The following is a 27,642-nucleotide window of genomic DNA, read 5'->3' on the forward strand; positions in this document are numbered from 1 at the left end:
TGCACTGTTTCGCACTGATTGATCGAGTTACGGAGTACAAAGCCATAAGAGCCTGTTTATATTCTGAATATACAACATAGGCTCCCTTGCATGGATGTATTCCTTCGAGAAAGAAATGGAGGTTCACCAGATAACGAAGAGATACTGTATATAACCTGTACGACATACTTTCTGCATTGTATTTTGTACTCTGTATATTGCATGTTGTAGGTAGTTATAGCTGTAGATGTATGTTGTCGATGTAGATGATAGATATATACGGTCACGGGACAACGGGACATAAATGAGGATCAACGCCAGATTAATTTTAATTTTTGGTTTAAACGTCAATCTTTGCTGGATTCGAATAGCCGTTTATCTTCTTTGGCTCGAACAGGAGTTCATCCCAAGCTTCACCTTTCTAGGGAGAGACCTGGGGTTATATACTCCTTCAACCCTTAAGGACAAGACACAGGAATATAAACAGGAAGACAGGAAGACAGGAAGACAGGAAGACAGGACGACAGGACGACAGGACAAGGCCTTCATTCCAGATCCTAACTGCAAGTTAAAATGATACCTAGATAGATTAGGGTCCACCTAAAAAGACCAGTAGTCTTCGACACTTCATTCGCCCCCTTTTTTTCCTTTGCTGAAACCTCCACTGGCCTATCATTGGACCTGAGATATCCCGGAATTTCCCCCTACAGTTTACAGTTTTACGGTTTAGGTCTAAAAAGCATTATACCCCCTTTTCCTATGTACATGGATTTGGTTTCGATGGGGAGAAGGAGAGTACTTTTCTAAGTATGAGTCTAGGGGATAGAAGGAGACAAGGAGAGAAGGATAATATAAGTATATTAAATAAGGATTTACAGCAGTACAATAATATATAATAGAATAGAATATCTTATACCTACAATATATGTAGGAGATGTTTATATAAAATAAAATACAAGTCTGGACTCTCTGCGGGGATTATTTGGTGACGCCTTTTTTTCTCTATCTCTCTTCGCGTCTCTTTGCATCTTTGCATTTCTGCATTTCTGCATTTCTGCATTTCTGCACTTCTACACTTCTACATCTTCATCTTTACTTTTTCCCTTTTCTATTTTTTCCATCTCCCTCCCCCCACTTCTTCCCATGAACCCGCGATTGCAACATCCCAGGACATACTCATTTGAACCTGTGAGTACGTACCCGAGACCTGAATCATAACATAATATCCGTGTGTTGTGTACATTTTGAAGATCAGAACTACATCTGGCGAAAACACCGTGGAATCACCATTTCTCTGGTCAAGGACCCAATCTTCATGTCTCTCATTCATCAGCTAACTTTGAAAAAAAATGGTACAGGCTGAACCTCGTCGATCTGCCTTTATGGCCGTCACATACACTTATTCCGATTAAAATACATCTCTCGCGTTAAAAAGAAACAAAGTCGCCATGGCCTCAATGTCAACATTGCCCCAGCCCTCGCAACTGTCGCGGCCAGTACCAAACCCTTCAGCCGGATCATTAACCTTCCCTCCCCAACCCTAAACCCAGAAAGTCTACGGGTTCCGACACGCCACGGGCCGCATCCCCCTACCAGACCTCCAAACTGCGGACCCCATCCACCCCCAAACCATCGCTCAAGTCACCTCTATCAACTTCAAACTCAACCTCCAGTCTAAACGCGACCCGGTCAGCTTCCGGCGGGCGCGCTCCTGGTAGCCCCGATAAATCTTTGCGCCGAACAATTAGTATCGCCTCGTTTCCTCAACCACCAAAGGCCAGCAGTCGTCCATCCACCGCATCATCGCTCTCCGGTATCCAAGGTGCTACTTCCAGTGTGCGACCCCAAAGAAGCTCGCGACTGAGCACCGGAACTACAAGCAGCTATCGGAGCTCGAAAACTCCATCATTACTCAACGGCAGTGGAGAAGGGAAGTTCATATCGAGCGGAGATGCGCGAGATCCGGAGACATCTCCAACCCACAGCAGAAGTTCATCCGCCCAAGGATCTTGCTCAACGAGTGCGACCACTTTCGAGGATGCAGATGATACGGGAAAATCAAGCTCCAAGCCAAAGGAGATCAAGGGCAATGTGCTTGTCAGCGTGCGCGTTCGTCCCGACAACAACAGTGGAGGGGAGACTCCCCGAAATCATGGCGAATGGTCCGTCGATAGCCGGCGAAGCCTCATCACGTACCGTGGGAAAGAAGGAGGCGATTACTTTTATGGTGAGAATGATCATTCCCTTAACTCACTTGCCCCCCACCCGTCGTCACTAACCCGTTGAGCAGATAACGTCTTTAATCCACAGGAAAACAATGCCAAGGTTTATGATTCGGCTGCGAAACGTCTTGTCCGGCGCGTCATGGAGGGTTATCATGGGACGGTCTTTGCATATGGTATGACGGGAACCGGAAAGACCTTCTCTATGCAGGGAACAGCAACTTCCCCCGGTGTAATCCCACTCGCAATCACCGACATCTTTTCTTTCATCAGAGAGACCCCGCATCGGGAGTTCTTGCTGCGGGTCAGCTATCTGGAAATCTACAACGAGAAGATTAACGACCTCCTTTCCGCTTCCGCTGCCAACGCCCCAGCGGGAGCTCAGCAGGAGGAAATCAAATTGAGAGAAGATAGCAAACGAGGAGTATATGCAACGCCGCTCAAGGAAGAGATCGTGCAGAGCCCGACACAGCTCCTCCGTGTTATCGCTCGAGGTGACCATGCACGACGAACCAGCAGCACACAGTTCAATGCGCGTAGTTCTCGAAGTCACGCGGTGGTTCAGATCGTGGTAGAGAGTCGAGAGCGAGTGCCTTCCGGCAGCTCCCTCGATAAGCGCTCCGGGATCGCCCCGGGTGGCGTGCGGGTTTCAACATTGAGTCTGATTGATCTGGCTGGCTCTGAACGTGCAGCTGAGGATAAGGAACGCCGCACAGAGGGTGCTCATATCAACAAAAGTCTGCTCACTCTGGGCACCATCATCTCTCGGCTGTCGGAAAACAAAGATAAGCAAGGCAACCCTACGGACCGCGATGGGAGGCATTTGCCTTACCGCGACAGCAAGTTGACCAGACTTCTGCAGCCAGCCTTGTCTGGTGGCTCGCTTGTGAGTATTCTGTGCACCATCCAACTCACGAGCGCGGTCAATTCGCATACCGGTGAAACTCTGAATACCATGAAATTCGCTGCACGGGCGAAGAATAATATTGTCAGTCATGCCAAAAAGGCCGAAGAGGCATACGGCGGCGGTGGCGGAGATTCGGGGAGTCGGGTACTGCTGGAACGATACCGTATGGAGATCCAGGCTCTTCGCGGTCAGCTGGACTCCCAGGCCAAATCCCAGGCGGAGAAGGAACTCAAATGGGACGAACAGCAGTATGAAAAGGAAGCACAGGCCCGACACGAGGAACAAGTGTTGGAAATGCAGTTGGCTCGGACTGCGCTCAAAGAGCGGATCGAACATCTCAATCGCTTGATCTTGAGCTCCAAGTCCACCGGTGTAAACAACCATAACAGCCTCTCTGCGTTTGGACGTCTTTCCCGCATGTCTGCAACGGATTCGGGCGCGCGGTCACTACGCTCTTCCGCTAGCCAGTCCACACTAGGTGCCGGCCATTCATCAATTCGGCCCATGTCATTCATGTCTGTCAATAGCAACGATCCCTCGTCATACCCGGGAGGGTCGTTTGGCAACGAGGACGAATATGACCTTGGTGAATTCGGCGATGGCAAAGCCAGCTTGCAACGACAGGTCACTGCACTGCAGGCTGATCTCGGTGATAAGAACCGTTACATCGCTACCCTAGAGCGCCGGCTGCTCCAGGCAAGGCGGTCCAGTCATTCCCGCATGTCAGGGGGTATTAAGCCCGCAAATGCCACAATTGCCGAGCATCCAGATATCTCCGCTGTCGTCCGCGAGAAGGATATAGAGATCAATGAGCTCCGATTGCAGCTCGATGATAAGGATCGCATGCTTGCTGCGCTTCGATCCGCAACTCGGCATCGAGACTTGGCTACTGTGACCAATGACTCGCAGTCAGAGTTGAAGAGCAAAAATGGGTCTACTGCTGGGGATGTGGACAATTTTGCAGCGACCAATGGCTTCACTGCACAGCCAGAGAGTCCAGGCAAACGTCCCTTGTCCGGTAGAAGCGAAAAGGAGGAAGCGGGGAAGAATATGGACGAGGTCTCGCGTATGCTGGAGGAAATGATCCAGGTTCGAACAGAAAGTGGGCACAACGCTAAGAACAGGAGCATTGCCAGTGAAAGCCGACGAGTATCCTCATCAGCGGAAGTGCCGCGTCTAAACCCAACTGCTCCCTCATGGGATCCAAATCCCAGCTCGCCATCCCGAGCATGAAAACCTCAAAGCGTTGCTTTTTTCTTCTTTTTTTTTCCTAATGCTTCTGCGGAAGCTCTTTGATTTTGTCCGATCTGATACCCAATTCATAGGTTTACTTTCTTGCTCGTGTATTTAATCCGAACTACATTAGAGATCGAGTGTACTTATTTCATTATATGCTGTACAATATGCCCGTAAAAGGTCCACTTGTTGTCATAGTGAACTGGTAAACCCGTATACATAAAAGGGTGGATGTATTATCATGAGATGATCTCTAACTCGCCTTCTCTGTCTTTGGCGTAGACATCCTTCCACTGATCCCACAATCGCTTCAGCTCCTCTACATATCGAGAGTGGAGTTCATCAATGTACTGATCGTTGATCTTGTCACGATTCTGCTGCTGCATGACCGGGATTGGTCGTCCGACCACAATATTGAGAGGAGTTCGATAGGGCATCAGGCCAACATCGTAGTTGAAAACCCCACGTGCATGGAACAGGGGAATGGTGAATCCTAAAGTCTGTTTTACAAGCATCTGAAGCCTGTGAATGATAGGGTGCTGATCTGAGTCGACTTGATCATAGAGGTCGTTTTCACCAAAAGCTAAGACAGGCACCAAATCAGCACCCGTTCGAATAGCGAGCTTGACGAACCCTTTGCGTCGCTTCAACACGAGACGTAAGGAATTAGGCCGGGCATTGAGAGATTCCCGGGCACCTCCCACGACAATCGTGATTGCTCGCCCCATGCCCTCTCCATCTGGGCCTCCTTTGGTGAGGATATTCTCACAGGATTCCCGGGAAACACTAGCAAGTCCCATGGCAAGTGCGTATTCTCGGTAGAAAGGAATCCGGAAGTTCGCGTCCAGCGTCAGCAGGGTGTTGGTGATTCCCGGGAACAGCTTGGAGAAGCCCAAAGCTTCCGTCCCAAATGCAGCGAACGCGCCATGGGAGATAATACCATGTGGATGGTATCCAAATATATACTTCTTTGTGGGTGGAAGCGACTCCTCGCGGTGAAGACGAGCAGGGAAGTAAGATGCATACACTCTCCAGATAGGAAGTGAGCGCAAGAAAGGGCTACGACCCTTCAGATGGCCCGATGTAGCAGCAGTAGAGAAAAGAGATATGTAAACGAGATATGGGACCAAGAGTGGCCAGGACAACGGAATGGCGCAGGTAAAGAAGAAGCTAGTCAGGAAGATAGCGATGGTCAAAGTGTGGCATAGCACCACGAATGTTTGTAGACGTCTCTCAAGACCGATATTTAAAGGCGCCCAGTGGATGCTACATGGGGTGAGTTAGGGGGTAAATCGAAGAGTTGTTGGACGTGACTTACCGTCTTCTTCCGCGACTCGACTGAGATGTAGGCGTCGAGGCATGCCCAGCTGACCGAACTTCCCCATTCATTGTTGGGTGAGGATGAAGAACAAACCCCCTGTAGTGATGGAACTTCTGCACAGCTTCCTGTCTCGGCTCGGGTCGTGGCAATGCGAGGGATGCTAAAAGCTCATGTAGATTGTCAGAGATTATCGAGCTGCGGTGGACCCCGGAACGAACTCTCCGTGGAGGATTCGATACAACTGATATGTACAACTTCGCCTCGGGTGCGAGTCAGGATTGTGCACCCCCAATGACGAGCAATCAACGATTAGGAGCATACGCTAAGTCAAAAGATATGACGTTGGATGTGGATCCCGCAAGGCACCCTCCAGCTTAGGTAATCCATATGTTTCCCCTGTCGGATATCCAGGTGTAAAGAGTACCTGTACAATACCCGTTGGACATGTACAATATATGTATGCATATAATACAATAGTAGCCTTAGAGTATTCGGTTATTATCACCCTTATATCATTTTCAATATTGGAATTCTTTTCATTCATAGTAGGATATATCTAGTTCAAGATAGAAAAATCATAAAAGAGCAAACACCAAATAACTCCCAGTTTTATGTCCAATGCGCTTCAGATGCAGATTTGCATAAACTCTATGCTTTGATCATGAAGATCTGATTCAGGTTAGCAATCGATCATGGAAAATAGTTGCGGCATAGCTTACCTCGTTGAGAGACTTGTCGTCCATAATGGCTCTCTTTTTCTGGGCGATATGGCGTGACCGAGTAACATTTCCGTCCCATCGGCCGCCGCTCCCTGGATATTGTTGCTGCTACCTTGACTTCCGGTTCAGATGTCTTGTCTGAAGAATCGCTCTGCTCGGAATCAGCCTTTCTCTTCTTGGACTTCTTTTTCTTCTTTGATTCCGAGCTTGATTCATTGCCATCGGTTTCGTCTCGAGAGCGCGACCTCTTGGATTTTGATTTTGATTTTGATTTTGATTTGGACTTGGACTTTGATTTGGATTTAGACTCGGACTTGGATTTGCGGTCTGGGGCATCCGATTCGCTCGAAGAGGTTTCGTCGTCCTCGGTGGTCTTTGTGCTTTCTTTCTTGTCTGATTTAGATTTCTTCTGTGTCGCGTCCTGGGTGATTGGCGGAGGAATCTCGGGTTCCTTTTCCTGTACCAACAGCCCCCCGCTGACGAACCTGACTTCCGGGAATTTCAGGGCAGCATAACGAGCCAATCGAACGTCATCGCGCTTTCGTTCATCCTTCTTGAGTTCCACTTCGCTCTTTCCATTGAGTCGACCAAGCAATCCTTTGAAGGCATCAAGTCCAGTCGGCTCGCACTCTCGTCCAATACGAGCACCCAATCCGAGATTATCGTCCTTGAGGGTGACCTTGATATGGGAAGCGCTGGCGGCGGTCAAGAGATTGGCGTGCGCGGCATCCTTTGCTCCCAGAAGACTTCCAGGAGTCCAGCCCTGAGAGCTCATGATCCGATGTCCGAACCCGGATGTGGACCGGGTCCATTGGGTGTTATTAGGATCATTGCCGATCTTGGTATTCCTACTCATGCATTAGAAAATCATGTGTGGAAGTATTAGGTTGGGTCACATACTTCCGCGGCCCCGCTAAACCCATGGCGACAATATCGGATCAAGCGAAGGAAAATGTCTGTTGGAGATCGAAGAATTTAAAAAAAAAAAGTTGAGAGGCGCGGGATGAGTAAGCAACCGATAAGGGCCTCCCAATGTCCAGGGCTCCCGACTTCGCGGGGAGAGACCTCAGGAGCTCTTGACAACTCCCAAAGTTCGACAATAATTTCTGATATTATTATTATTATTATTGTTGAAGAATTCATTGTGGACATTGAGGCTTCAAGGTATCTCTTCGTTTTATTCAGGCTCTTGAGGTGAAGTGGTTCTTTTCTCTTTGGGGTATATAAATCGCCAAAATAGGATAAAAAGCAATTGATGTGGAAGTAAGCAATGCCACTGCTTCTCCGCACACTCTGATTTCTCTCGCGTCATGACGAATCTCCGGGTTCTCTGTCGAGATCAACCTCAACGTACAATTGCGCTGGTCTCGTCAGAACATGCCCTGGTGTTCCACTACACATCAACAGATACCAGTGCGAAGGACAGCCCACGCTGTCAAGTTGAGTTCTCGGACTTGGGGGCAGTGGACCTAAAAGGCTATAGGCCGTTGGGGTATGGATATGGTACCCTCGGCCTTGTGACTCTCAACGAAGATGTGTTTGTCTGCGTCGTCACCAGCTCCTCCCAAGCTGCCGCCGTGAGACCAGGAGAAACCGTGTCAAGAATTGACAATGTAGGCTTCTGTATGTTTCCTATGCAAATTTCTTGTCGAATTATTGCTGATGATTTCAGATTGTCTCAATCGTTCAGAATACGAGTACGGCCTAGACTATGAGACCGGTTCTCAATTCGCCGCCGAGGAGGGACTCAGCACAGACGGAAAGGATGTGGTAACTGACCATCCTTTTCTGGCATTGAAGAAGCTCCTTGGAGATGGAAGTTTCTATTACAGCCTCGATTTTAACCTCACAGATCGCCTACAGGACCGGTAAGCTATCAGCTCCTTGCTCGTCGCTTGCCGACCTCTTTGAACTAACAATGTTGCAAGGGCCAATAAATCTGTGGCATTTGACATCGACACTCTCGATGAAGATATGCTGTGGAATTCTTACATGATCAGTCCGCTTCTCTTGTTCCGGAGCCACTTGCCGCCGTCCGATAAGGCCAAATTAGATGCATCACAGATGTTGACCTGTGTTATCCGTGGATTTGCCAGTACACTTAAAGTACCAGCGACAGTTCCAATCCTTCCTCATGTGCGGACAAACTTCCCTTCGATGTTGACAATCATCTCCCGACAAGCTTCTCGGCGTGCTGGTACGAGGTTTAACTCGAGAGGCATTGACGATGATGGGAATGTTGCCAATTTTGTGGAAACTGAGACTATTCTGTGGGTTTCACCGGGAATCGTATTTTCGTACGTTCAAGTCCGAGGCTCGGTGCCTATTTTCTGGGAACAGGCCCCAGGCCTCATTCCAGGCCAGCAGAAGATCGAGGTCACGCGGTCGAGCGACGCAACACAGCACGCATTTAACAAACACTTTGAATCCCTGGTATTGGCGTATGGCGCGGTACATGTGGTAAATCTGCTAAGTGAACTGAAGCCCGGGGAAGCAGAGTTGTCGTCCAAGTTTCGACGGCACATCAGCAAGAGCTCAACCCGGCAGAATGAAGGTGACGGAACTTCTTCGCGTCGGAGCCTCTTGCGAATTACCGAATATGATTTCCTTGCTGAGACCAGAGGTCCTTCGGGATACGAAGCCAGCTCCCAGATCAAACATGAGCTTATCAACTCATTAGACCAGTTTTCCTACTTTTTGTCGGAAGATTCACGCCGTCCTAACAAAACTCCATACGATAGCGATGATACAGTGAACAGCTCTTCGGTAATTTTACAACAAGATGGTGTTTTTCGAACCAATTGCCTGGATTGCCTGGACAGAACAAACCTCGTTCAGACCATTATCAGTTTGATGGCTTTGGAGTCATTCTTATCGCAGCAAGGTGGTCAGGTCAGCTCAGACATGCAGGTCCGGCATTCGACCATCTGGGCTGATAATGGTGATGCTCTTTCGAAGATCTATGCCGGAACCGGCGCCCTCAAATCCTCTTTCACTCGACACGGAAAGATGTCACTTGCGGGTGCCTTTGCAGATGCGCGGAAGAGTGCCACTCGCCTTTATGTCAACAATTTTACAGACAAGGCCAGACAGAGGACGATTGATCTTCTCTTGGGCAGGCTAACAAATCAACTCCCTGTATACCTCTACGACCCGATCAATGATTTGGTCATGGAGGAATTGAACCGTCGAGCTCCAGAATATTCTTCACGCAAACGAGTCCGGTTCTGGGTTGGCAGTTTCAACGTAAATGGACGCGATGAAGGCCCAGGTACTGATCTCACTCCATGGCTCTTCCCAGAGTCAGATGAGTCCGACGAAGACCCGGCAATCTTTGTTGTCGGATTCCAAGAAATTGTCGCCCTAAGCCCTCAACAAATTATGTCCACCGATCCAAGTACCCGCAAGGTATGGGAAAGAGCGGTGCATGATTGCTTAAACACCCATTCGAGGATGAAAGGGACTGGAAAATATGTGCACCTGAGAAGTGGCCAGCTAGTCGGCGCTGCCGTTTTGCTTTATGTGAAAGAAGATTCACTGAAGTACATCAAGAATGTCGAAGGCAGTGTGAAGAAGGCAAGTTACTCACGGTTCTTCGAAGCGAATCTATTTTGACTAACTGGTATTCACAGACTGGCCTCTCTGGCGTGGCCGGCAACAAGGGCGGCTGCGCTGTGCGTTTCGACTTCTCCAACACGAGTGTCTGTTTCGTTACCGCCCATCTCGCTGCCGGGTTTGCAAACTACGATGAGAGAAACAGGGACTATGAGATCATCGACCAAGGGCTGAGGTTTCAAAAGAACCGGTCAATTGCTGATCATGACGCAGTGATCTGGCTGGGTGATTTCAACTATCGAATTGGATTGGATAACCCAAGCGTAAGAGAGCTCATCTTGCAGCGAGACTATCAAAGGTTATACGACAACGATCAAGTAAGTCACATAACCTTTTCTTCTTTTTTTTGGCACTCGACATTGGGCTAACAACAACAGTTGAATCTACAGATGGTAGCGGGGAGGGTGTTCCAGTTCTATTCAGAGGGCCCAATTGAGTTCCCGCCGACTTATAAGTACGACGTTGGAGGAGACAATTATGATACATCGTAAGTACCGTGTGAATCTAACCAAGAGGCAACTAACATTTTATGACAGCGAGAAAGCGCGGATCCCTGCATGGTGTGACCGAATCTTGTGGAGAGGAAGCAACCTGCGGCAGACAAACTACCAAACTGCGGATTTGAAAGTGTCTGACCATCGCCCAGTCTGGGCAACCTTCGATTGTGCCATTGATATCGTCGATCATGCATTGAAAGAAAGTCTTAGGCGATCTATATACGAGGAGAAACAAGGTCATGGTCACACTTCTCTTGCAGACTCCGTTTCTCTATTGGACATGGACGATGACGAAAGCCCACATATCTCTATCGCACCGGGGCTCCCACCGGCAAGCTCTGACAGAAGTCGATGGTGGCTAGATAATGGTGAGTGTTTCAGTCTGTGGGTATGGTGGGTTTTGCTAATGTATGACAGGCGCATCAGTAAAAGCAACAGTGCAACCACCAAAGCAAGGGTATATCCCAAATCCCGAACGCAAATCCAATCCGTTTTCTGCAGATGTCGATTGGGTACCAAGTCCAGGCTCGATAAAGAACAGAAACACCGACCCTGTTCAAGATACGAGGAAGAAGCCCATGCTACCTCCGCGACGTGACACTTTTGAGTCACCGACAGGATCTTCATCATCTCGGGAAGTTGGGACGGGAAAAATCCGTCCGGCTGTTCCTCGCAAACCGCTATCGCTAAGTTCTCAGGCAAAAACTGCGACAGTATCACCTGGTCAACCCACACCATTGCAGGATAGTCCAGGGAGTGGCGGCACCGGTATGGGCTCTACGGATCTTCTCGGCGACTCGGCCAGTGACCAGATTGAGTGGAAATCGCTTCTTCAATGATAATGGCCTATTGAATGTACATGACTCAATCAATCTCCCATGGTATCCGATGTTTACTTTGACATAATTAAGATTCAATATTGAGAAACAACCTTCGCTGGTCATGGTCACTTTAGTATCACTAATCCCCTTATTACATACACACCTACCCGCATCGTCTGGACAAATGCACTGCCGGTGGTTTTAGATACAGTACATATGTGTGTGCCTTGGATGTCTTTTGTACCTGGAGGTGATCCGAGGTCGACTAAGATGACTAAGGCCACTGATGTCATACCTGACCGCCTCCGATGTTTCACGCCGCCTTTGTGTATATATTCATATAAATTCATACTATACATACTATAACTACATACTATGTGTACATGGATAGTATGTATCCATGAACATGTATATTTACCTATAGACAGCAAAAGAACACTCCATGTCAAGGGGTATAGAAAGGTATCTGCTGTGCGGCAGACATAAATCAAATCAAACCAAGCTCTTTTCTCTATATCTACCTTGGAAACCTTTCATCTATAGCTTTTTTTTTCCCTTAATAAGAAGATCAGAACAAGAGTAGCTTGAATCAATTGGGTTCAATTCTAAATACAGATATACTCTGCTCATCCATAATGCAATTGGTCTTGTAATGAAACCACTTAATTTCAGGGGGGGTTCTATATAGTAACTAAAACGTGTCTCCTCGAAAAACAACGTGGCCTTTTTTTTGCCGGCACATTCACGTCTTGAATCATTCTCCCTTCCCCATCCATCTTCCTCAAATATCTCCCCACAACCCATCATGGTAGGTGCAAAGGTTATCCTTCCATGGATGATGATTAACATATACCAGGCACAAACACCACAGCAACGTCGAGCAAACGACCGCTTCGCAAAGACCGAGGCCGCGAAGAGAGGAAAAGCGCCAACCACAATTAAACCGAAGAAGAACACAAAGTCACCCCTTTCAGCAACCTGGGTTGGTATGTACAATGATCTAACTCACGTTAAATCGAACCATGCTAATGCTTCTAGTGTTACTCGCATTTGTTGTTTGCGGCGGTCTTCTCCTAGAGCTCTTACGAATTGTCCCTGAACTCTGGTCCACTGTGGCCACATGGTTCACCCGGATCACAGGATAACATGGACTTCAAGCAATGATTCCCCTACTGCGCCAATACCCTACAACCTTTTGATATCTTTCGAGTCAGCATGACCGACCATATCTCATCCCCCTATCCGAGCTCACTTCATGTGAGTGGTCCATGGACCAGGGACCAAGGGATGGATTTGGGGACAAATGAATGTCGAAAACCAAGATGGTTTGCATATCACGGAGCTCTTTTTTTTCCCTTTTGAAATAGGTATTATTTGATTGTATTTCACTGTTGCTGCTTGAGCCAAATACCACACGCCTTGCAAGATTTACTCCGCCTAGAAGATATTCAATTCTCGCGTGGTAGCTTTTCTGATTCCTGCGTCTTCTTCTTTCTCCTTTTCTTCTTCCCTATCGCAGACTCCGTAGGATCTTCGACCGCTCGGTCTGAAGCAACGTGCTTTTTCGTCTTCTTCTTCTTCTTGACTAGGGTTCCTTCTGCCGGAGTGCCCTCTAGTTGGATTCGCTCCGATGCTCGCTGCATCCGCAATCGCACTTCCTCCACTTGTTGCATTGCTCGGGCCATTTCTGTGTCCCCTTCATCTGCGGAAATCTGGGGAGATGGGCCGTTTCCCAAGGACAAATTTCCTAGGCTGCTCGAGTCAACTTGGAGTAAAGAGCGCTTAGACGTAGGGTGGTCATCACCACCCTTGTGTCCGGAAGTGTCTGCCAAAGAGTTTGGGGTCCCAAAGGTCTCATCGCCAGCAACTACTAATTTGCTCACAGGGGGTCGACGGTTTCTTTGGCGATCGAAATCAACATGGCCGAGTTGTTCATCTCCCAACTTCAAGTCAACTATGGGGATGGAATCAATGTCCAAGACCTCGCCATTGGATGTATTCAGAGCTTCATGGAATGGCGTAGACGTGCCAGACGAGTCTCCCGAAGGAGCAATATAAAAGGGGTCATCCTTGAAGCGTTCCCGACGCTCGAGCATTCTTCTTTGTACTGCAGTAGAGGATTCCACCGGAGCACCGGTAAAGTTTTGATATGACGCATGAGGCTGCATATCAACCGGTGCAAGATCACGAGACTGCTTGTTGGGAGATGAAAGTTCAGGAAGATGATAGAAGTCTGACGTCTCCCAAGACTTTGACTCGTGTGGTGACGGGCTGTCCAGGTTGCGGAAAAGTTCTGGCAGATTGTGACTGAATGGCTCCTCTAGCCGAAGGCTATCGGGCAAGACAACCTTGCTCTGGGCACTGGTCGCAACAGGGTTGAGTTCGAGCCCTGTAAATAGGTTGGGTATGACTGAGGCGAGAAGAAATGGGACTTCTTGTGTATCGGAAGTCAATGACTCAGCTGCTAGGCGGAGGACTTCAAGGAACTCGATGGCTCGCTCTTGGACATCCAAATCAGGATGGGCCGCCAAACCCTCGAGGAACTCAACGACTCTAGCAAGCAAAAGCGACATTTCACTTTTCCAAGTATCTCCTGGTTGGCTGGTCTGGCTAACCTGAACGAACACCTTTGGTATGGCCTGCAAAAAAAGGGGAAGAGTTGTGGAGGGAAGCGATGCATTAGAGATGTCAATCAATGACAGTAGTGTCCGGTTGGGCGAAAGCAGATATTCAGCATATTCACCGACAACCCAGGCGATGGGGCCCAAAACACCATCGCCGATAGTTGAACCGGAAGGGAAAAAAGTTGATCTGTTGTCGACAAATATGAGAGACTCGGCTGCCCTTGTGGCCTCCATGCGGACACCTTTTACCCTTACAGCAACATTGCGGATTTCTGTCCCTATTCGAAGCGCGGTGTTCATCCTCAAATTTGGCATAACCTCTTGCTCTTTCGATTGACTCCAATCGTCTTCACTCTCCGACGGTGGGAGAAGTCCGACTAGCTGTACTAACACAGCGACATACCACTCAAAATCAACAATTTCAGAGTAGTTATTTTGAGAACAAAGATCGAGGATCCGGTGGACAACCTCGGTTTGGTAGTCGTTGGGCCATAAGGTTGGGACTTTGGGGCTTTCAGAGGTTTGGGGCGTATCAACCAATTCAGCTGCGGGGGCAGAGGCTTGTTGCAGCTGATTTAGTAGACGGTTGACGACTGGCTGGAGAGTATCACTGCTGACCATTCCAACGGCAAGCTCTAGAGCCTGCAATCGGATAGAAACGTCCGGGTCATCCAGACAATCCATAATGACGTCCTGCTGCATAGAAACCAATGTTGGGTGCGTGGCAACAATGCGGTTCAACGCAAGAAGTGCGACATATTTGACTGTCTCGATGGTCAGCGATCATATATTGAGAGGCGATGAAAGGATACTCACGGTTAGGGTCACTATCCATGACTATCATACCCCGCAATTTCCCAACACAAAGAGTGGCAACCTCGTCTCTTTCCTGGAGATTGTCTTCTCCATCCAAAATCCCTCCTTGGATGATGCCATTGATACATTCATAGAGCAAAGACATTGCGGATGTGGTTTGAATAATGTTTGTCAATGGACGTAAGAGTTTGCGAGTCAGCCTTGGCTCTAGCGGGGTTAATGTTGCAAACTAGAAAGGTCAGAGGGTGTTCAGGAGGCAGTCATTCCATGCGATTGGTCGGCATAGGGGCACTAACAAGTTTGATGATTTTGATAGCCATCCAATTATTGCCGCTATCAACCAGAAGCTCAAAGAATCGAGGTGCCAGAGGGAGGAAGTCATGAGGTCGTCGCCAACCGAGCTCACAAACTACGTTGATCGCCGCAGTAGTGACACTTCCATCTTCTTGATCGTCCATCAAATGGTCTTTTATCTTTGGCCATGCCAACTTCAGAGCTTCGGGATACACCAAAGCAAGCCTATAGAGACAGACAATCGTTTTCTTGCGCACCACAGGGCTTGAGTGTGAAAGGCGGGAGAGTAGATCTGGAAGCAAGGACATTGCTAGGGAAGGTGTAATAACGTGCGGCAAAGTAATCAGAGGAAGTGACATGTTGGGAATGCTGGAGGTGACAATATCCTATGAAGAGCATTAGCGACTAGGGGGAATTTGAAGCCAGGAAAGTACAAACCTTCTTCAGCAAGTTAGTCGCCAGCATCAGAACTTCCGTGTCCGGTCGAAAGCTCTGTACTGCTCCGAGATACCCGACTCTTTTCTGGAGGTATTTGGCAGATGACATGACTTCGAGAACGTGAAAAGATGCCCATGACATGTCATACCCGAACATTTCAAGATAGATAAGCTTCAAGAGGGCAGTGGCTTTTTTGTCTACTTAAAGATCAGCATCAAGTCCATTGCCGGGTGAGTATGTGGGAGTTTAGTACCCATGTCTTGTGTTTTGATCTCAGCCTTGCATTCACGCAAGGAACTCTGAATGTATTCATTTTCACCCCCCTTATGACCCCGGAGACCTTTGATAAGGTCATAAAGCGATTTTTCAAACCTGGAGTAACTAGAGATTAGCGTTGGTCAATCTAGGGAAGACATGTGCCCACATCGTGTGTCGGAGCTATCAATCGTCACAAGCTCAAGTCAAGAGAAGAATAATAATGAAGCCCCCTAGTAAGACTGGAGGTGCATTATAAATTGGGCTGTCAGATCAGCCATAGTTCAAGAACGGAGAAATGAAAGATGTAAAGTGGAAAGCAACCCGAGCTCCGCGGGGTGGGTAGTTGGCGTTTGGGTTTGGGGGAATCCCCCCCCCGATAAGAGATCGGATCACGGGACTGTGGCCAATCAAGCTCCGGTGCACTCTGTTCTCTCAACATCTGTCCTAATTGGATCCTGCTCTCAAATTGCAATTCTTCTTGAAGGTCCTTTGAAGCTGTAATCATTCTTGACAGTTTATTATGGCTGGTCCTGTCGCTGATATCCGCGAGATCAGCGGATCGGATCTGGTCTCTGCTCTTCATCTTGCTCAACAAGCACCAGCAATCCTTGGCCAGGAATCCGGGTCTAGGGTTAGCTCATCCGATTCTTCAGAAACTGCAGATTACTATGCACGATTAGAACAGCTTCTGTTAGCCTGTCTCCGGACGGGAGATGACCAGTCAGCACATACCTGCCTGAACCGCCTCAGCCTCCGGTTTGGACCCTCTAACGAAAGGATTATGGGACTTCGAGGCCTGTACGAGGAGGCAACCGCCAAGGATCAGTCGGCGCTAGAAAAATGCCTGCAGGAATACGACAACACCCTGTCACAGAGTCCGGTGAATGTGGTCAGTATTGGTTGCAGGTCCCGGGCGTGATCATAGTTTATGCAAGACTAACCATACACGCAGCCCATCCTAAAGCGCCGGGTAGCGTTGTTACGCTCGCTCAACCGACCATCTGACGCAATCTCCGGTCTTATTCAACTTCTCGATGCCATCCCTACCGATGCCGAAGCCTGGTGTGAACTAGCCGACTTGTATCAGTCACAGGGGTTGGGTTCCCAGGCCATTTTTAGCCTTGAGGAGGCCTTACTCATCGCTCCTAACTCTTGGAATGTATGGATATCATGCGCTTTTTTTCTTCCATAATGATTTTTATTTCTTTTTTCTCTTTTTTTGGGATTACGGTCACTAACATGAAATGTAAGATTCATTCGCGCCTCGGTGAACTGCTATACATCTGCGCCTCGGATGGGGACGCCTCCCAGCTCCTTGGAAGGTCGGTGCAACACTTCAGTCGAAGCATTGAACTCTGTGATGACTACTTGCGAGGATTCTATGGGCTAACTTTGGTAAGTCAGCAAATAATGGTTAATGGTGACTCATTTCATTCTAACCCAGGTGTCCCCAGGCCTCAACTCGGATGCTTGACAATGATTACGCAGGCGTATCAGGTCAACTTCCCAAGAAGACCTTAGAACGATTGAAGGCGTTTGCGCTCCTAAAGTTGGGCGAGATTGTTGAGTCACGGTCGATGGATGACCAACATTGGGCATCGAGTCGAAGTGAGCTGATTGCAGCCAAGGAGTTGCTGAATCGCCAAAGTAATATTCAGGCGGCTTAAAACTAAGCATTTTGATTTGAGAATACCCTAATAAAAGAAAATACATATATCTATGGATGTTCTAGAGTGTTCGATTATATGGAGCACATAAGTAAACTTGTAAGTATATGGAGAGAGATACTATATTGGGCATATTTTTGTTTGGGCAGCAGATGTGTCAAAAAAAAAAGAGAAGAGTCTTAAGGGGAAAAAAAATACAAAAACACACACAATAAAATGCCCAACAGGCCTAATAAAAAAAGATATATATTGTATTTGACAAGGACTCTTCTTTTTCTCTACTTTCTTTTCTCTTCTGCATATAATATACCCTGAGTTGTTTTTGTTTTTTTGCTTTTTTACATATACTACCGTCTCTTTTATAAGGGGTATTGATTTCTATTTCTACTCTTATTTTATTCTTCTTTTCTATATCTCTATTCAAACGAGATCAAAAGAAAAGAAAAAGAAAAGCAGAAAAGAGACGAAAAGCAGAAAAGAGAAAAGAGGAAAGAGAAAATCGTCCATGCGCGAAACACCTCCCCCGCGATCTTTTTCTTTTCCTCTCCAAAACTTCTGGTCAAACCCTACTTGGGTATTCCCTCCTCACTTCGCGCATGCGAGAGAGTGAGAGGACAAGTCCTTGATATATATTATATATATTATATCTTTATTATTCCCTGCTCATTGTCTCTATGACGTATGTTTGTTGTTTTTCCCCTATATACCCAATCCTATCTCACCCCTCTACCCCCTTCTTTAAGGGAAAAAAAAAAACTCACTTTCTCACCCTTTTCCCCTTCTCTCCAGGCTCAGTATCTCGATTGATCCAGACCCCCACGGTTCGGATCGCTCTTACTCCGACGACGAGGACTCGTCTGGTGTCCATGTCCCTACATCTTCCGAGTTAGAAAGTCATGAGTACCAGGATTATGATGAGTGGGCGCATTTGCCATATCCGGATGAATTGAAACCATCTGATTCAGCCTCCCGACCAAGAACTTCGCACCGCAGTCGTCCGCCCCACGGTTCACGTTCCGCTTCGGGCCGTCGCCCAACATCGCGACGTATGGTTCAAGAACATCAGGCGTTCGTCCCTCGAGGCCGAAGACATCAATCACCAGATTCTCCCGATAGTGCCGAATCCGCCGACGAGTACCCTCCCAATTTTGGTCGAAATGATCGGAGGGGTTGGCAACAACCTATGCCACCCGCCCCTGGATACGCTCCCAGCCAGTCCTCTGGTCCACCTTACACTCCCTACCCTCCGCCTCCCCCGGGCCATGGCCCGTATGCCCACAATCCTCCCCCGATCACATCAGAACTCATGAGAATTCCTCATGGTCAACCCAACCCCTACAATGCTCCACCCCTATGGGTACCCCCCTCAATTTCCACCTGGGTCTCATTTTCTTCCCGATCAACCCCAACTTCATCCACGACATGCGCCTCGCCAGCCGCCTCAGCTGCACAATCCAATGCAGCCAATGCCTCCAATGTCACACGCGATGGGTCCTCACGGTGCCCACTCCCCTTACCCTGGGTATCCTCACGAGTTGATGGCCTACGGTCCGGCAGGTTTCTATCGCGATCAACCCAGCTATTTCGGGGGACCGATCCCGGGCATGATGCCTCCTCATTATTGGCCCTCCTATCCCCCAGTGCCTTCTCCTCCAGTGCAACCCGAACCTAAGTCTCCCCCCCCCCGACGCCTGCTCCCGAACCTGCCCCTGCCCCGGCTCCGGCCCCAGCTCCAGCCCCTGAACCCGCTCCCCCTCCACCACCTCCGCCTCCACCAGCCGACACTGCCAAGGATGAGCAAATTGCGAGGCTAGAGAAGTTGATTTTGGATGACCGCCAAGAACGCGAAGCGAAAGAGCTTGCCAAAAAGCAGGCTATTGAACGCGCGGCCGCCGAGAAAGCAGCTCAGGAGGCGCAGACCGCGCATGATAGAAAGATTACCCAGGAAGCTGCGGCACTTGCTCGAGCGGATGCCGAAAAAAAGGCAGCAGAGGATGCCGCAAAGGCTAAGGAGGAGGCGGAGAAGGCTGCAGCCGCTGCCGCGGCTGAGGCTGCAGCAGCAGCAACGGCCGCGGCTAATGAAGCAGCAGCCAAAGCGGCCGCTGAGGCCGCTGAGGCGGCTGCTAAAGCGGCCGAACCGCCGCCACCGCCGCCACCCCCAGAGAAGAAGCAGCCTATCAAATTCAAGGACGCTGTTGGGAGAAAATTCAGTTTTCCATTTGAATTATGTGCTACCTGGAAGGTACGTGAACTCCTCCGTTCGTGTAGTTTCTTATTCTAACCTTGGTTACAGGGAATGGAAGAGCTTATCCGGCAGGCTTTCCTCCATATTGAAGTCATTGGACCTCATGTGGCAGAGGGCCATTATGACCTTATTGGTCCGAATGGTGACATTATCCTCCCACAGGTTTGGGAGACTGTGATCGAGCCTGATTGGGCTATCACTATGCACATGTGGCCAATTCCCGAAAAGCCCAAGGAAGACCCTCCCCCTGCACCAGAGCCAGAGCCCCCGGTAAAACCTGCCGATCCACCTGCCGAACAAAAGAAGAAAGCAGATGGTAAGAATTCCCCTTTCAAACACTCCCAGAGACATGTGCTTACCTTTTCTCTAGGCCCTAAAAAGGCTAAGGCCAGAGGACCAGATGTTCCCGGAAGTTTCGCGATGTGGATGTTAGGTGGCACCAATCGCCGAGGGGGCAAAGGGGGCCCTAAAGTGGAAAAAAAGCCTGATGCCCCTCCCCCAGCACCCGCACCGTGAGAATTTGGTTTCCGCCGGTCACCCTGCTTAGTCTGACGTGATGATTGGATTGGTTTCATGTCGCTTTTGGCCGCTATACCCATAGACCTTCTGGGCAATGGAGAGACATGAACATCACTTTGCTAATACCGCTTTGGGGGGACATGATGACGAATATGATCAATGCCTGTAGTATGTTTTATGACGTCAACTTTGGATTGCGCGCAAGACTGATATCAACTCAGATATGTTTTTTAAAGCTGCCATGTTTCCTGAAGTGTCACTCGATGTAGCCTTATATAAGATGAATTGTTATCCATCTGGTAGAAGGAAAGCGACTAATTCCCCTTTATCTATAACTATAACTCGAATAATACCTTTAGATTCCTATATATTTATATTATTAAAACGTACGATAATAAAAAGAAGTAGCTCGAGCCGAATCTTTACTATTACTATTAGTATTAGTATTTGTATAGTATAAATAAAGCCCCCTTTACTAGACCTTTGTTTCTTATCTAAGATCCCCTTTATATATATTGTTAAACGGTGATACTGGGGTTAGATGATACGAATTGATATGAACTAACATTACAACTCTAGTAAGTGGAAGATTGAATAGTGAAATAAGTGTGTATTAGAGAGAGTAGCTAGATGCTCGACTATTAATATATTAGGGGCTAATAAAGTAGTGCTAAGGCTTAGTAAGTGACTTCCTAAAGCTAGTAAGTGATATCTAAGGCAGCTACTATCAATAAAATATAAATATATAAAGGATATAACGGGAAAGGTATATTTCCGGCTAATATATCTCTTTATGAGCTACTAGATAGGCGCTTAGACTAAGAAGTTTCTTTATATAACTTATTTATTGTAGAGATATACAGTCTGCGGGTGTATGGCCTGTCAGCCGGGTAAGATATAATGGCTGTGGGAGGGGATCAATGTATTGTCTCTATGTGCCAAGACTAATTCTTGTCAGAATTAGGGGGGTCCGGGGACCCTGGGATTTTAGGAAAATAGTGTGCCAAGGAACAGGGCAGGTCATATGACGAACCCCGCTCGCTTCGGCCACGTCACGCATCTGACATGCCCATGTCAGCTGATCCCGTCTGACAATTGAAAGGACCTTTTATCCTTTACATTTATTAAGTTTTTAATATCGACTAAGCTAAATAAGTTAATAAATACTTTATAAGCTTATAATAGTGAGATTCGGAAAAGATCGCATGGTTTCTATTTAGTTAGGGTCACTAAGGACTAAGTACTAGATAGTACGGAAACGATAGTGTATATAAGTGTAGAAAGGGCTCTATACGGAGCCGACTAATAAGATATAAAATAAGTTTATTTAAAGAAAAGGTCTCCTAGAATCATATCCTCCCCTACTAAGCGGAAATAGGCTCTCCGTTTCCTAAGGTATTATATAAGTGATTATACTTAAATCCTAGGGGGTAAAAATTAATAAATATTAGTATAACTGTGATCCCAGAAGTCCCTTTTCTTATATAAACCTGTCTTATATCTCATTGGACGGCTCTGTGTAGAGCCGTTTCTGCACTTATATACACTATCGTTTCCGTACTATTCAGTACTTAGTCGTTAGTGACCCTAATATAATAAAGATCATACGGTCCTTTCCGAATCTTATCTAGTAGTATATCGGTATAAGCCACTTTCTATAGTCGGCCTAGAGAGGTATAAGATAATACTGCTGTGAGCAATTTAGCAGATAATATATTATAGTCTAATATAGACTATAACTCGTTAGGGGAATCCTATCTTATATAATCTTATATAATAGGATTATATAAGATATATTAGTAGGGTTATACTTATCCTAAATAGGAAATAGGGTTATAATAGAAAATAGAATAAATTAAGAAGTTAGTTTTTTTATATTAGAGATAGAAGTTAGGTATATTTTTATAACTCCTTTAGGAGGCAAATCTAAGATAATCTATAATATCTTTATAATATCTTTATTATCTTACTATTATACTAGGAGGTTCTCTATATTATTAATCTTACTATATAGTATATATCTAGGGTAGCCTTAGATAGTACCGGTAAGATAAATATAGTTTTTCTTCCCTCTATAGTATACTTTACTAATATAATATATATATTATTATACTAATATACCCCTATAATCTTTATAATCTTTATAAGGATTTTAGTATATAGTATATATAGCTATAAAGTCTTATTAAAAACTAGTATATAATTAAAACCTTTTAAGATAAAATATTATATATAGAAAAGAATACTTTATAGCTTTTTTAGTCTTTATATATTATCTAGCTAAACTAGATCTATATAAGACTTATATAAGATATTATTAATATTTTTAGTTAAAAAATTAGCTAGTATATATTTAGAAGGTATTTAGATTATATTAATCTTTCTTTTTAATATAGTTTATTTTATAAAATAATATATAATTTTAATATATTTTAATTTCTTATAAAATTATAGATTCTTAGCTAATTTCTTAGCTAGATTATTATTAACTAAAATTATAAATATACTAATTATATACCCTAATTCTAGCTCTTTATTTAAATAATTAAATATATTAACTAGATATATAGCTTCTTTAGTAGCTTCTTTTAAAGCTATATATTTAGTTTTATAGCTACTAATTACTATAGTTTTTTATAGTTAAGAATTCTAGCTAATAGGATTATTTAATCCTATAGAGGGGTTTAAGCTAAATATATAGCCTAATATAGATTTTCGCTAATCTATATTATTACCCTAATTAGAATTAGAATAGCCTTTTATATATAGGTTTTCTTCTAAATATTTATATATTAATCCTAATTTAGGATATACTAGTAAATATTTCTATATCCTATTAAAGGCTATAAAATACTTTTTACTAAGATTACTTATATATCTAATATAATATATAATAATAAAGGTTATATTAAGCCTAGTTTTTAAAGCTAAATAGAGTAAAGACCCTATTTATTTCTAATAATTATTAATATTACTAAAGCTTATACTAATATCGTTTTTTCTTAACTTTAGCTTTAGTTCTCCTAGTATTTTAATAGGTTTATAACTAGAATTACTTAATATAGAGAACTTATTTAGTAATTTCTCTATATAACTCTTTTAGTCTATATATAGTATTTTTATTTAGTAATTAATTTTAATATTATTACCTAAAAATATTAATATTATACTAATTTCTTCTATCTTTATATAGTAGCTAATTTTAGCTACTATATTTCTTATATAGTCTAAATCTTTATATATAACTAATATATTATTAATATAATATATAAATATATACTTATCTTTAGAGTTTATATAAATACCCTTATTATAAGAGAATACTCTAAAATTAAATTTAGTTAATATTTTAGATAGATATTTATACTAAAGTCTAAGACTCTATTTTAGACTATATAGTGCTTTCTTTAAATAATAGCACTTTTTAAGATTATCTTTATATACTCCTATAGATAGGATAGTATATATATTAGTATCTATATTAGTATATATAAAGGTATTTTTAATATTATATTATAGTATATACTAGCCTTTATTAATAGCTATTATTAATAATAGATACTAAGACTTAGTTCTATATATAATAAAAAAGGTCTCTAAGAAATTAACCCCTAGTTTTTAATAAAATCTTTAAATTATTTATCTAGCTTTATATCTAATAGTTTTATTACTATTAGTTATATAATCTTTATCCGGATTAGGATTATTTATAGATTTATTTTTAAAAACCTATTTACCTTTAATAAGGTTTATATTAGATAATATATTTATTATCTTATAGGTTCCTTATTTTTCTAATTCTTCTATTTTAGTATAGTAAGCCTTTAACTATTCGTCCTTTTCCGGACTATTAATAGCTTTTTAATAGTTATTTAGTTCCGATAGTATTAAGGTAGTTAATAAAAACCTATTATTTATATTAGTTTTAATTAAGCTAATATAGTTAGTTAATATAGTATCCTTTATAATATATAATTTAGGTATTTATACTTCTATCCTATAATTAGGATTAGCGGTAATTCTTCTAGAGTTCTTAGCTTTAATTAATACTTTATTATCTTTTTTATTAGAAAATATAGATATAGGATCTATACTAACTTTCTCTAAACTTATAAACTTAGTTTTTTTTTAGGGACTATTCTTATAATAAGGATTTATATTTCTAGATAGTCTCTCTAGAAATTTATTTTTATATATTATAATATCCCTAGACTATAGGCTTTTTTACCTTTTATAGTCCTATAGCTTATAGTATTTATAATTACTATAGCTTATAATTATAGCTTCTTCCTTTCTAAAAGATAGCTTAATTTTATACTTATTTATATAATAATAGACTAAAGAGCCTTAGACCTTAATATTCTATATATTAGGTCTTTTATTATAAAATACTTTAAAAGATATTTTATAGTATAATACTTTATATAAAGACCTATTATAAATATAAGTAGTAGCCTATAATACTTCTTTTTATAAATAGCTAGGGCTTTTTAATTATATAAATAATACTTTTACCCTATTAAATAAAGTAAGATTTATTCTTTTTATTAGCCTATTAAGCTCTTTAGTATAATTAAAAGTAGTTATATAGTTAATACTATATTTAGTTAAAGCTAATTTAAATTATTTATTTATATACTCTCTACTATTATTAGTAAAAAGTTCTTTAATCCTTTTATTAGTAGTATTTTCTATTAAAGCTTTATAGTTTTTAAATACTTTATAAATATTATTTTTATTATATAATAAGGTTATCTATAAATATTAGGATTTTTTATCTAAAAAAGTGATATAATACCTATATTTATTATAGATAGATAGTAAAGGTCCATCTAAATTACTATATATCCTATCTAAGATTTTATATTTAATAGGATTATCTAACTTTTTATAGATATTTCTATTATCTTTAGATAATAGATATACTTTACATTTTTCTTTAAGAAAAGCCTTAATTACTTCTAGAGATATTTTTATCTCTAGGAGTTTTAATAGGAGTATTTTTAAAGTCTATATTAATATACCTTAATCTTATATACTATATTTTAATAGTATTAATAATACTATTTTTAATAGTTTTATCTAAAATATAACTATTATCACTTTTAGTAATTATACTAAAGTAATTAGTCTTAGTATTTACTTTAATATTAATAGTTTTCTTTAATATAGTAGTATTTATATAATAGAGGTTATCCTTTTTATTACCGATAGTAACTATTTTCTTTAATAGTATATATAAATAGGCTTTATTTTTTATAAATAAAGCTATTAAATTATATAACTAGTAAATACTTATTAAATTTATATCTAAATTAGGTATATAATATATATCTTTTAATAAGTATATATAACTAGTATTAGATTTTATATATATATTACCTTTATAAGTTACTTTAGTTATATTAGCCTTACCCTATCTTACTAAAGTAGTAGTAGATTTATAATAAGAATAGTATTCTAATTTATATATAGTACTAATAGTAGTAGTACTATTAAAAATAAAGTCCACTTTTCTTTTTATAGGATTTAATCCTATATTATCTAACGGTTCTTTAGTACTTAATATAGTATTATATATTAAAAGAGGATATACCTCTTTATATTTATAGGTATTATCTATATCTAATAGTTAATTACTAGCTTCTTTAAAAGGCTAATTTTTAATACTAATATATAGATTTTTATCTAGTTTATTAACTAGATCTAGTATATTAATATCTTTAATAGTAGATTTAGGTATATCTACTATATTAGATATAATATAATTATTTATTTTAGCTTAATTAGTATCTTTAGAGCTATTAGCTTTATTAGCTAATTTAGCTCTATAAAACTTTTTAGTAGCTAAAGTAGGTAGTTTAATAGCCTTTTTAACCTTTTTACCTCTAGGCTTCTAGCTTTTAGATATTAGATTAGGAAATAGTAACTAATAGTTATTAGTATTATAATTAATAACCTTATAATACTAATAATATTTTCTTTTAAAAGGCTTATTTTTATATAACCTTTAATACTTATATTTAAATATTATAATATTTATATAATAACTTCTTTTATAAATATAAGATTCTCTTCCTCTAGCTTTATTAATTAAGCTAGAAAATAGAGATTTAATAGTATATATATTAGGGTTATTTCTTAATAATTAGATTATATTTTAAATAAATCTATTATAGTCTTTATTAAGACTATTTAGGACCTAGGCTATAACTATCTAATTAGGTAGGTCTATACCCTTTCCTTTAAGATTATTTACTAGTATTTTAACCCTATTAAGATACTTCTCTATTAAGTTAAAATCACTTAATATAGTATTAAAGAAATCTTTTAAAGTTAAATATTTAGTAGTAAACCCTTTAGGATTATATAGGGCTTTAAGATATAGCTAGGCTTTATAAACACTCTCTATATCTTTAAGATATAGTAGTAGTCTATTATTATAATAAAGCTTTAAAATAGATATAGCTTTATTATTCTTTACTTTTATAGACGGGCTTTCTATAAAGGTATATAAATCATCTTTTATTAGGGTAGCTTTTACCCTAATAGACTAGATAATATAATTCTCCAATCCCTTTAATTTAAAGAGATATATCTTCTCTAGCGAGGCTATAGAGAGATATAATATCAGAGTAGTACTATATACTATTAATAGTATATAGTGCTTTAAATATATATACTATATTAAAATATAGTATATAGATTTTAGAGATAATTCGGAGATAAGTCGGTAAAGTCTCGGCCTTTATTAATAGGAAATATATATCTTAATTTCCTAAATAGGAAATAGGTTACTAGCCGGGCTTATAACCTATAAGTAATTTAGTAGATAATATATTATAGTCTAGTATAGACTATAACTTATTAGGGGAATCCTATCTTATATAATCTTATATAATAGGATTATATAAGATATATTAGTAGGGTTATACTTATCCTAAATAGGAAGTAAGGTTAGAATAGAGATTAGAATAAATTAAGAAGTTAGGTATATTTTATTAGAGATAGAAATCAGGTATGCTTTTATAACCCCTTTTAGGAGGCAAATCTAAGATAATCTATGATATCTTCATGATATCTTTATTATCTTATTATTATACTAGGAGGTTCTCTATATTATTAATCTTACCATATAGTATATATCTAGGGTAGCCTAAGATAGTACCGGTAAGATAAATATAGTTTTTCTTCCCTCCATAGTATGCCTTACTAATATAATATATACACTATTATACCAACAACTGCCTATATCTATATAAGATAGGCGCGGTATTAATCCCCTCTCGTCCTATCCTAATAACGATCCTATAGACTTTAGATACTAGATAAAGAAAGCTTATAAGAATATATCTTTTTCTCCCTCTCTCCCTAATACTTTTAGAATAGAGAAGCCTAAGAAAAGGAGAGACCGGAGATATATAAAGATAATATCTCCTTTCCGAAATATAGAGCGGGCTTAGT

General features: G+C 42.1%; 7 protein-coding genes across 7 annotated transcripts; 4 read left to right on the forward strand and 3 right to left on the reverse strand.

Moving 5' to 3' along the window:
• Positions 1–1,427: 1,427 nt before the first annotated feature.
• Positions 1,428–4,341, forward strand: N7519_008796 (putative kinesin family protein (KipA); the record flags this gene model as incomplete). Its single annotated transcript, XM_057295570.1, has 3 exons — positions 1,428–1,475; positions 1,534–2,206; positions 2,270–4,341. The coding sequence occupies 3 exons, from the start codon at positions 1,428–1,430 to the stop codon at positions 4,339–4,341; spliced, it is 2,793 nt and encodes a 930-aa protein (XP_057143452.1).
• Positions 4,342–4,583: 242 nt separating this feature from the next.
• Positions 4,584–5,733, reverse strand: N7519_008797 (uncharacterized protein; the record flags this gene model as incomplete). Its single annotated transcript, XM_057295571.1, has 2 exons — positions 4,584–5,610; positions 5,663–5,733. 2 exons carry the CDS (start codon positions 5,731–5,733, stop codon positions 4,584–4,586), a joined length of 1,098 nt encoding a protein of 365 aa, XP_057143453.1.
• A 557-nt stretch (positions 5,734–6,290) lies between these two features.
• pxr1 (telomerase inhibitor/ribosome biogenesis protein PXR1) lies at positions 6,291–7,159 on the reverse strand (the record flags this gene model as incomplete). Its single annotated transcript, XM_057295572.1, has 2 exons — positions 6,291–6,334; positions 6,385–7,159. 2 exons carry the CDS (start codon positions 7,157–7,159, stop codon positions 6,291–6,293), a joined length of 819 nt encoding a protein of 272 aa, XP_057143454.1.
• A 535-nt stretch (positions 7,160–7,694) lies between these two features.
• N7519_008799 (SacI domain and endonuclease/exonuclease/phosphatase family protein) lies at positions 7,695–11,335 on the forward strand (the record flags this gene model as incomplete). Its single annotated transcript, XM_057295573.1, has 7 exons — positions 7,695–8,007; positions 8,057–8,252; positions 8,313–9,792; positions 10,017–10,316; positions 10,377–10,486; positions 10,536–10,864; positions 10,914–11,335. 7 exons carry the CDS (start codon positions 7,695–7,697, stop codon positions 11,333–11,335), a joined length of 3,150 nt encoding a protein of 1,049 aa, XP_057143455.1.
• A 787-nt stretch (positions 11,336–12,122) lies between these two features.
• N7519_008800 (RAMP4 family protein) lies at positions 12,123–12,462 on the forward strand (the record flags this gene model as incomplete). The annotated part of the gene is made up of 2 exons (XM_057295574.1): positions 12,123–12,303; positions 12,356–12,462. The coding sequence occupies 2 exons, from the start codon at positions 12,123–12,125 to the stop codon at positions 12,460–12,462; spliced, it is 288 nt and encodes a 95-aa protein (XP_057143456.1).
• Positions 12,463–12,765: 303 nt separating this feature from the next.
• N7519_008801 (putative AP-3 complex subunit delta) lies at positions 12,766–15,869 on the reverse strand (the record flags this gene model as incomplete). The annotated part of the gene is made up of 5 exons (XM_057295575.1): positions 12,766–14,705; positions 14,758–14,986; positions 15,054–15,437; positions 15,490–15,686; positions 15,743–15,869. Coding segments are annotated over 5 exons (2,877 nt in total), but the record flags the coding sequence as incomplete, so codon positions are not given.
• A 398-nt stretch (positions 15,870–16,267) lies between these two features.
• On the forward strand, positions 16,268–20,175 carry N7519_008802 (tetratricopeptide repeat protein; the record flags this gene model as incomplete). The annotated part of the gene is made up of 8 exons (XM_057295576.1): positions 16,268–16,636; positions 16,700–16,906; positions 16,999–17,142; positions 17,202–17,394; positions 18,227–19,054; positions 19,145–19,656; positions 19,708–19,975; positions 20,030–20,175. 8 exons carry the CDS (start codon positions 16,268–16,270, stop codon positions 20,173–20,175), a joined length of 2,667 nt encoding a protein of 888 aa, XP_057143458.1.
• Positions 20,176–27,642: the final 7,467 nt, after the last annotated feature.

This window comes from Penicillium mononematosum (assembly GCF_028829835.1).
Source record: "Penicillium mononematosum strain IBT 11891 chromosome Unknown utg000005l:1.0-9366267.0:1.0-9372171.0, whole genome shotgun sequence".
Lineage (NCBI taxonomy): Eukaryota > Fungi > Ascomycota > Eurotiomycetes > Eurotiales > Aspergillaceae > Penicillium > Penicillium mononematosum.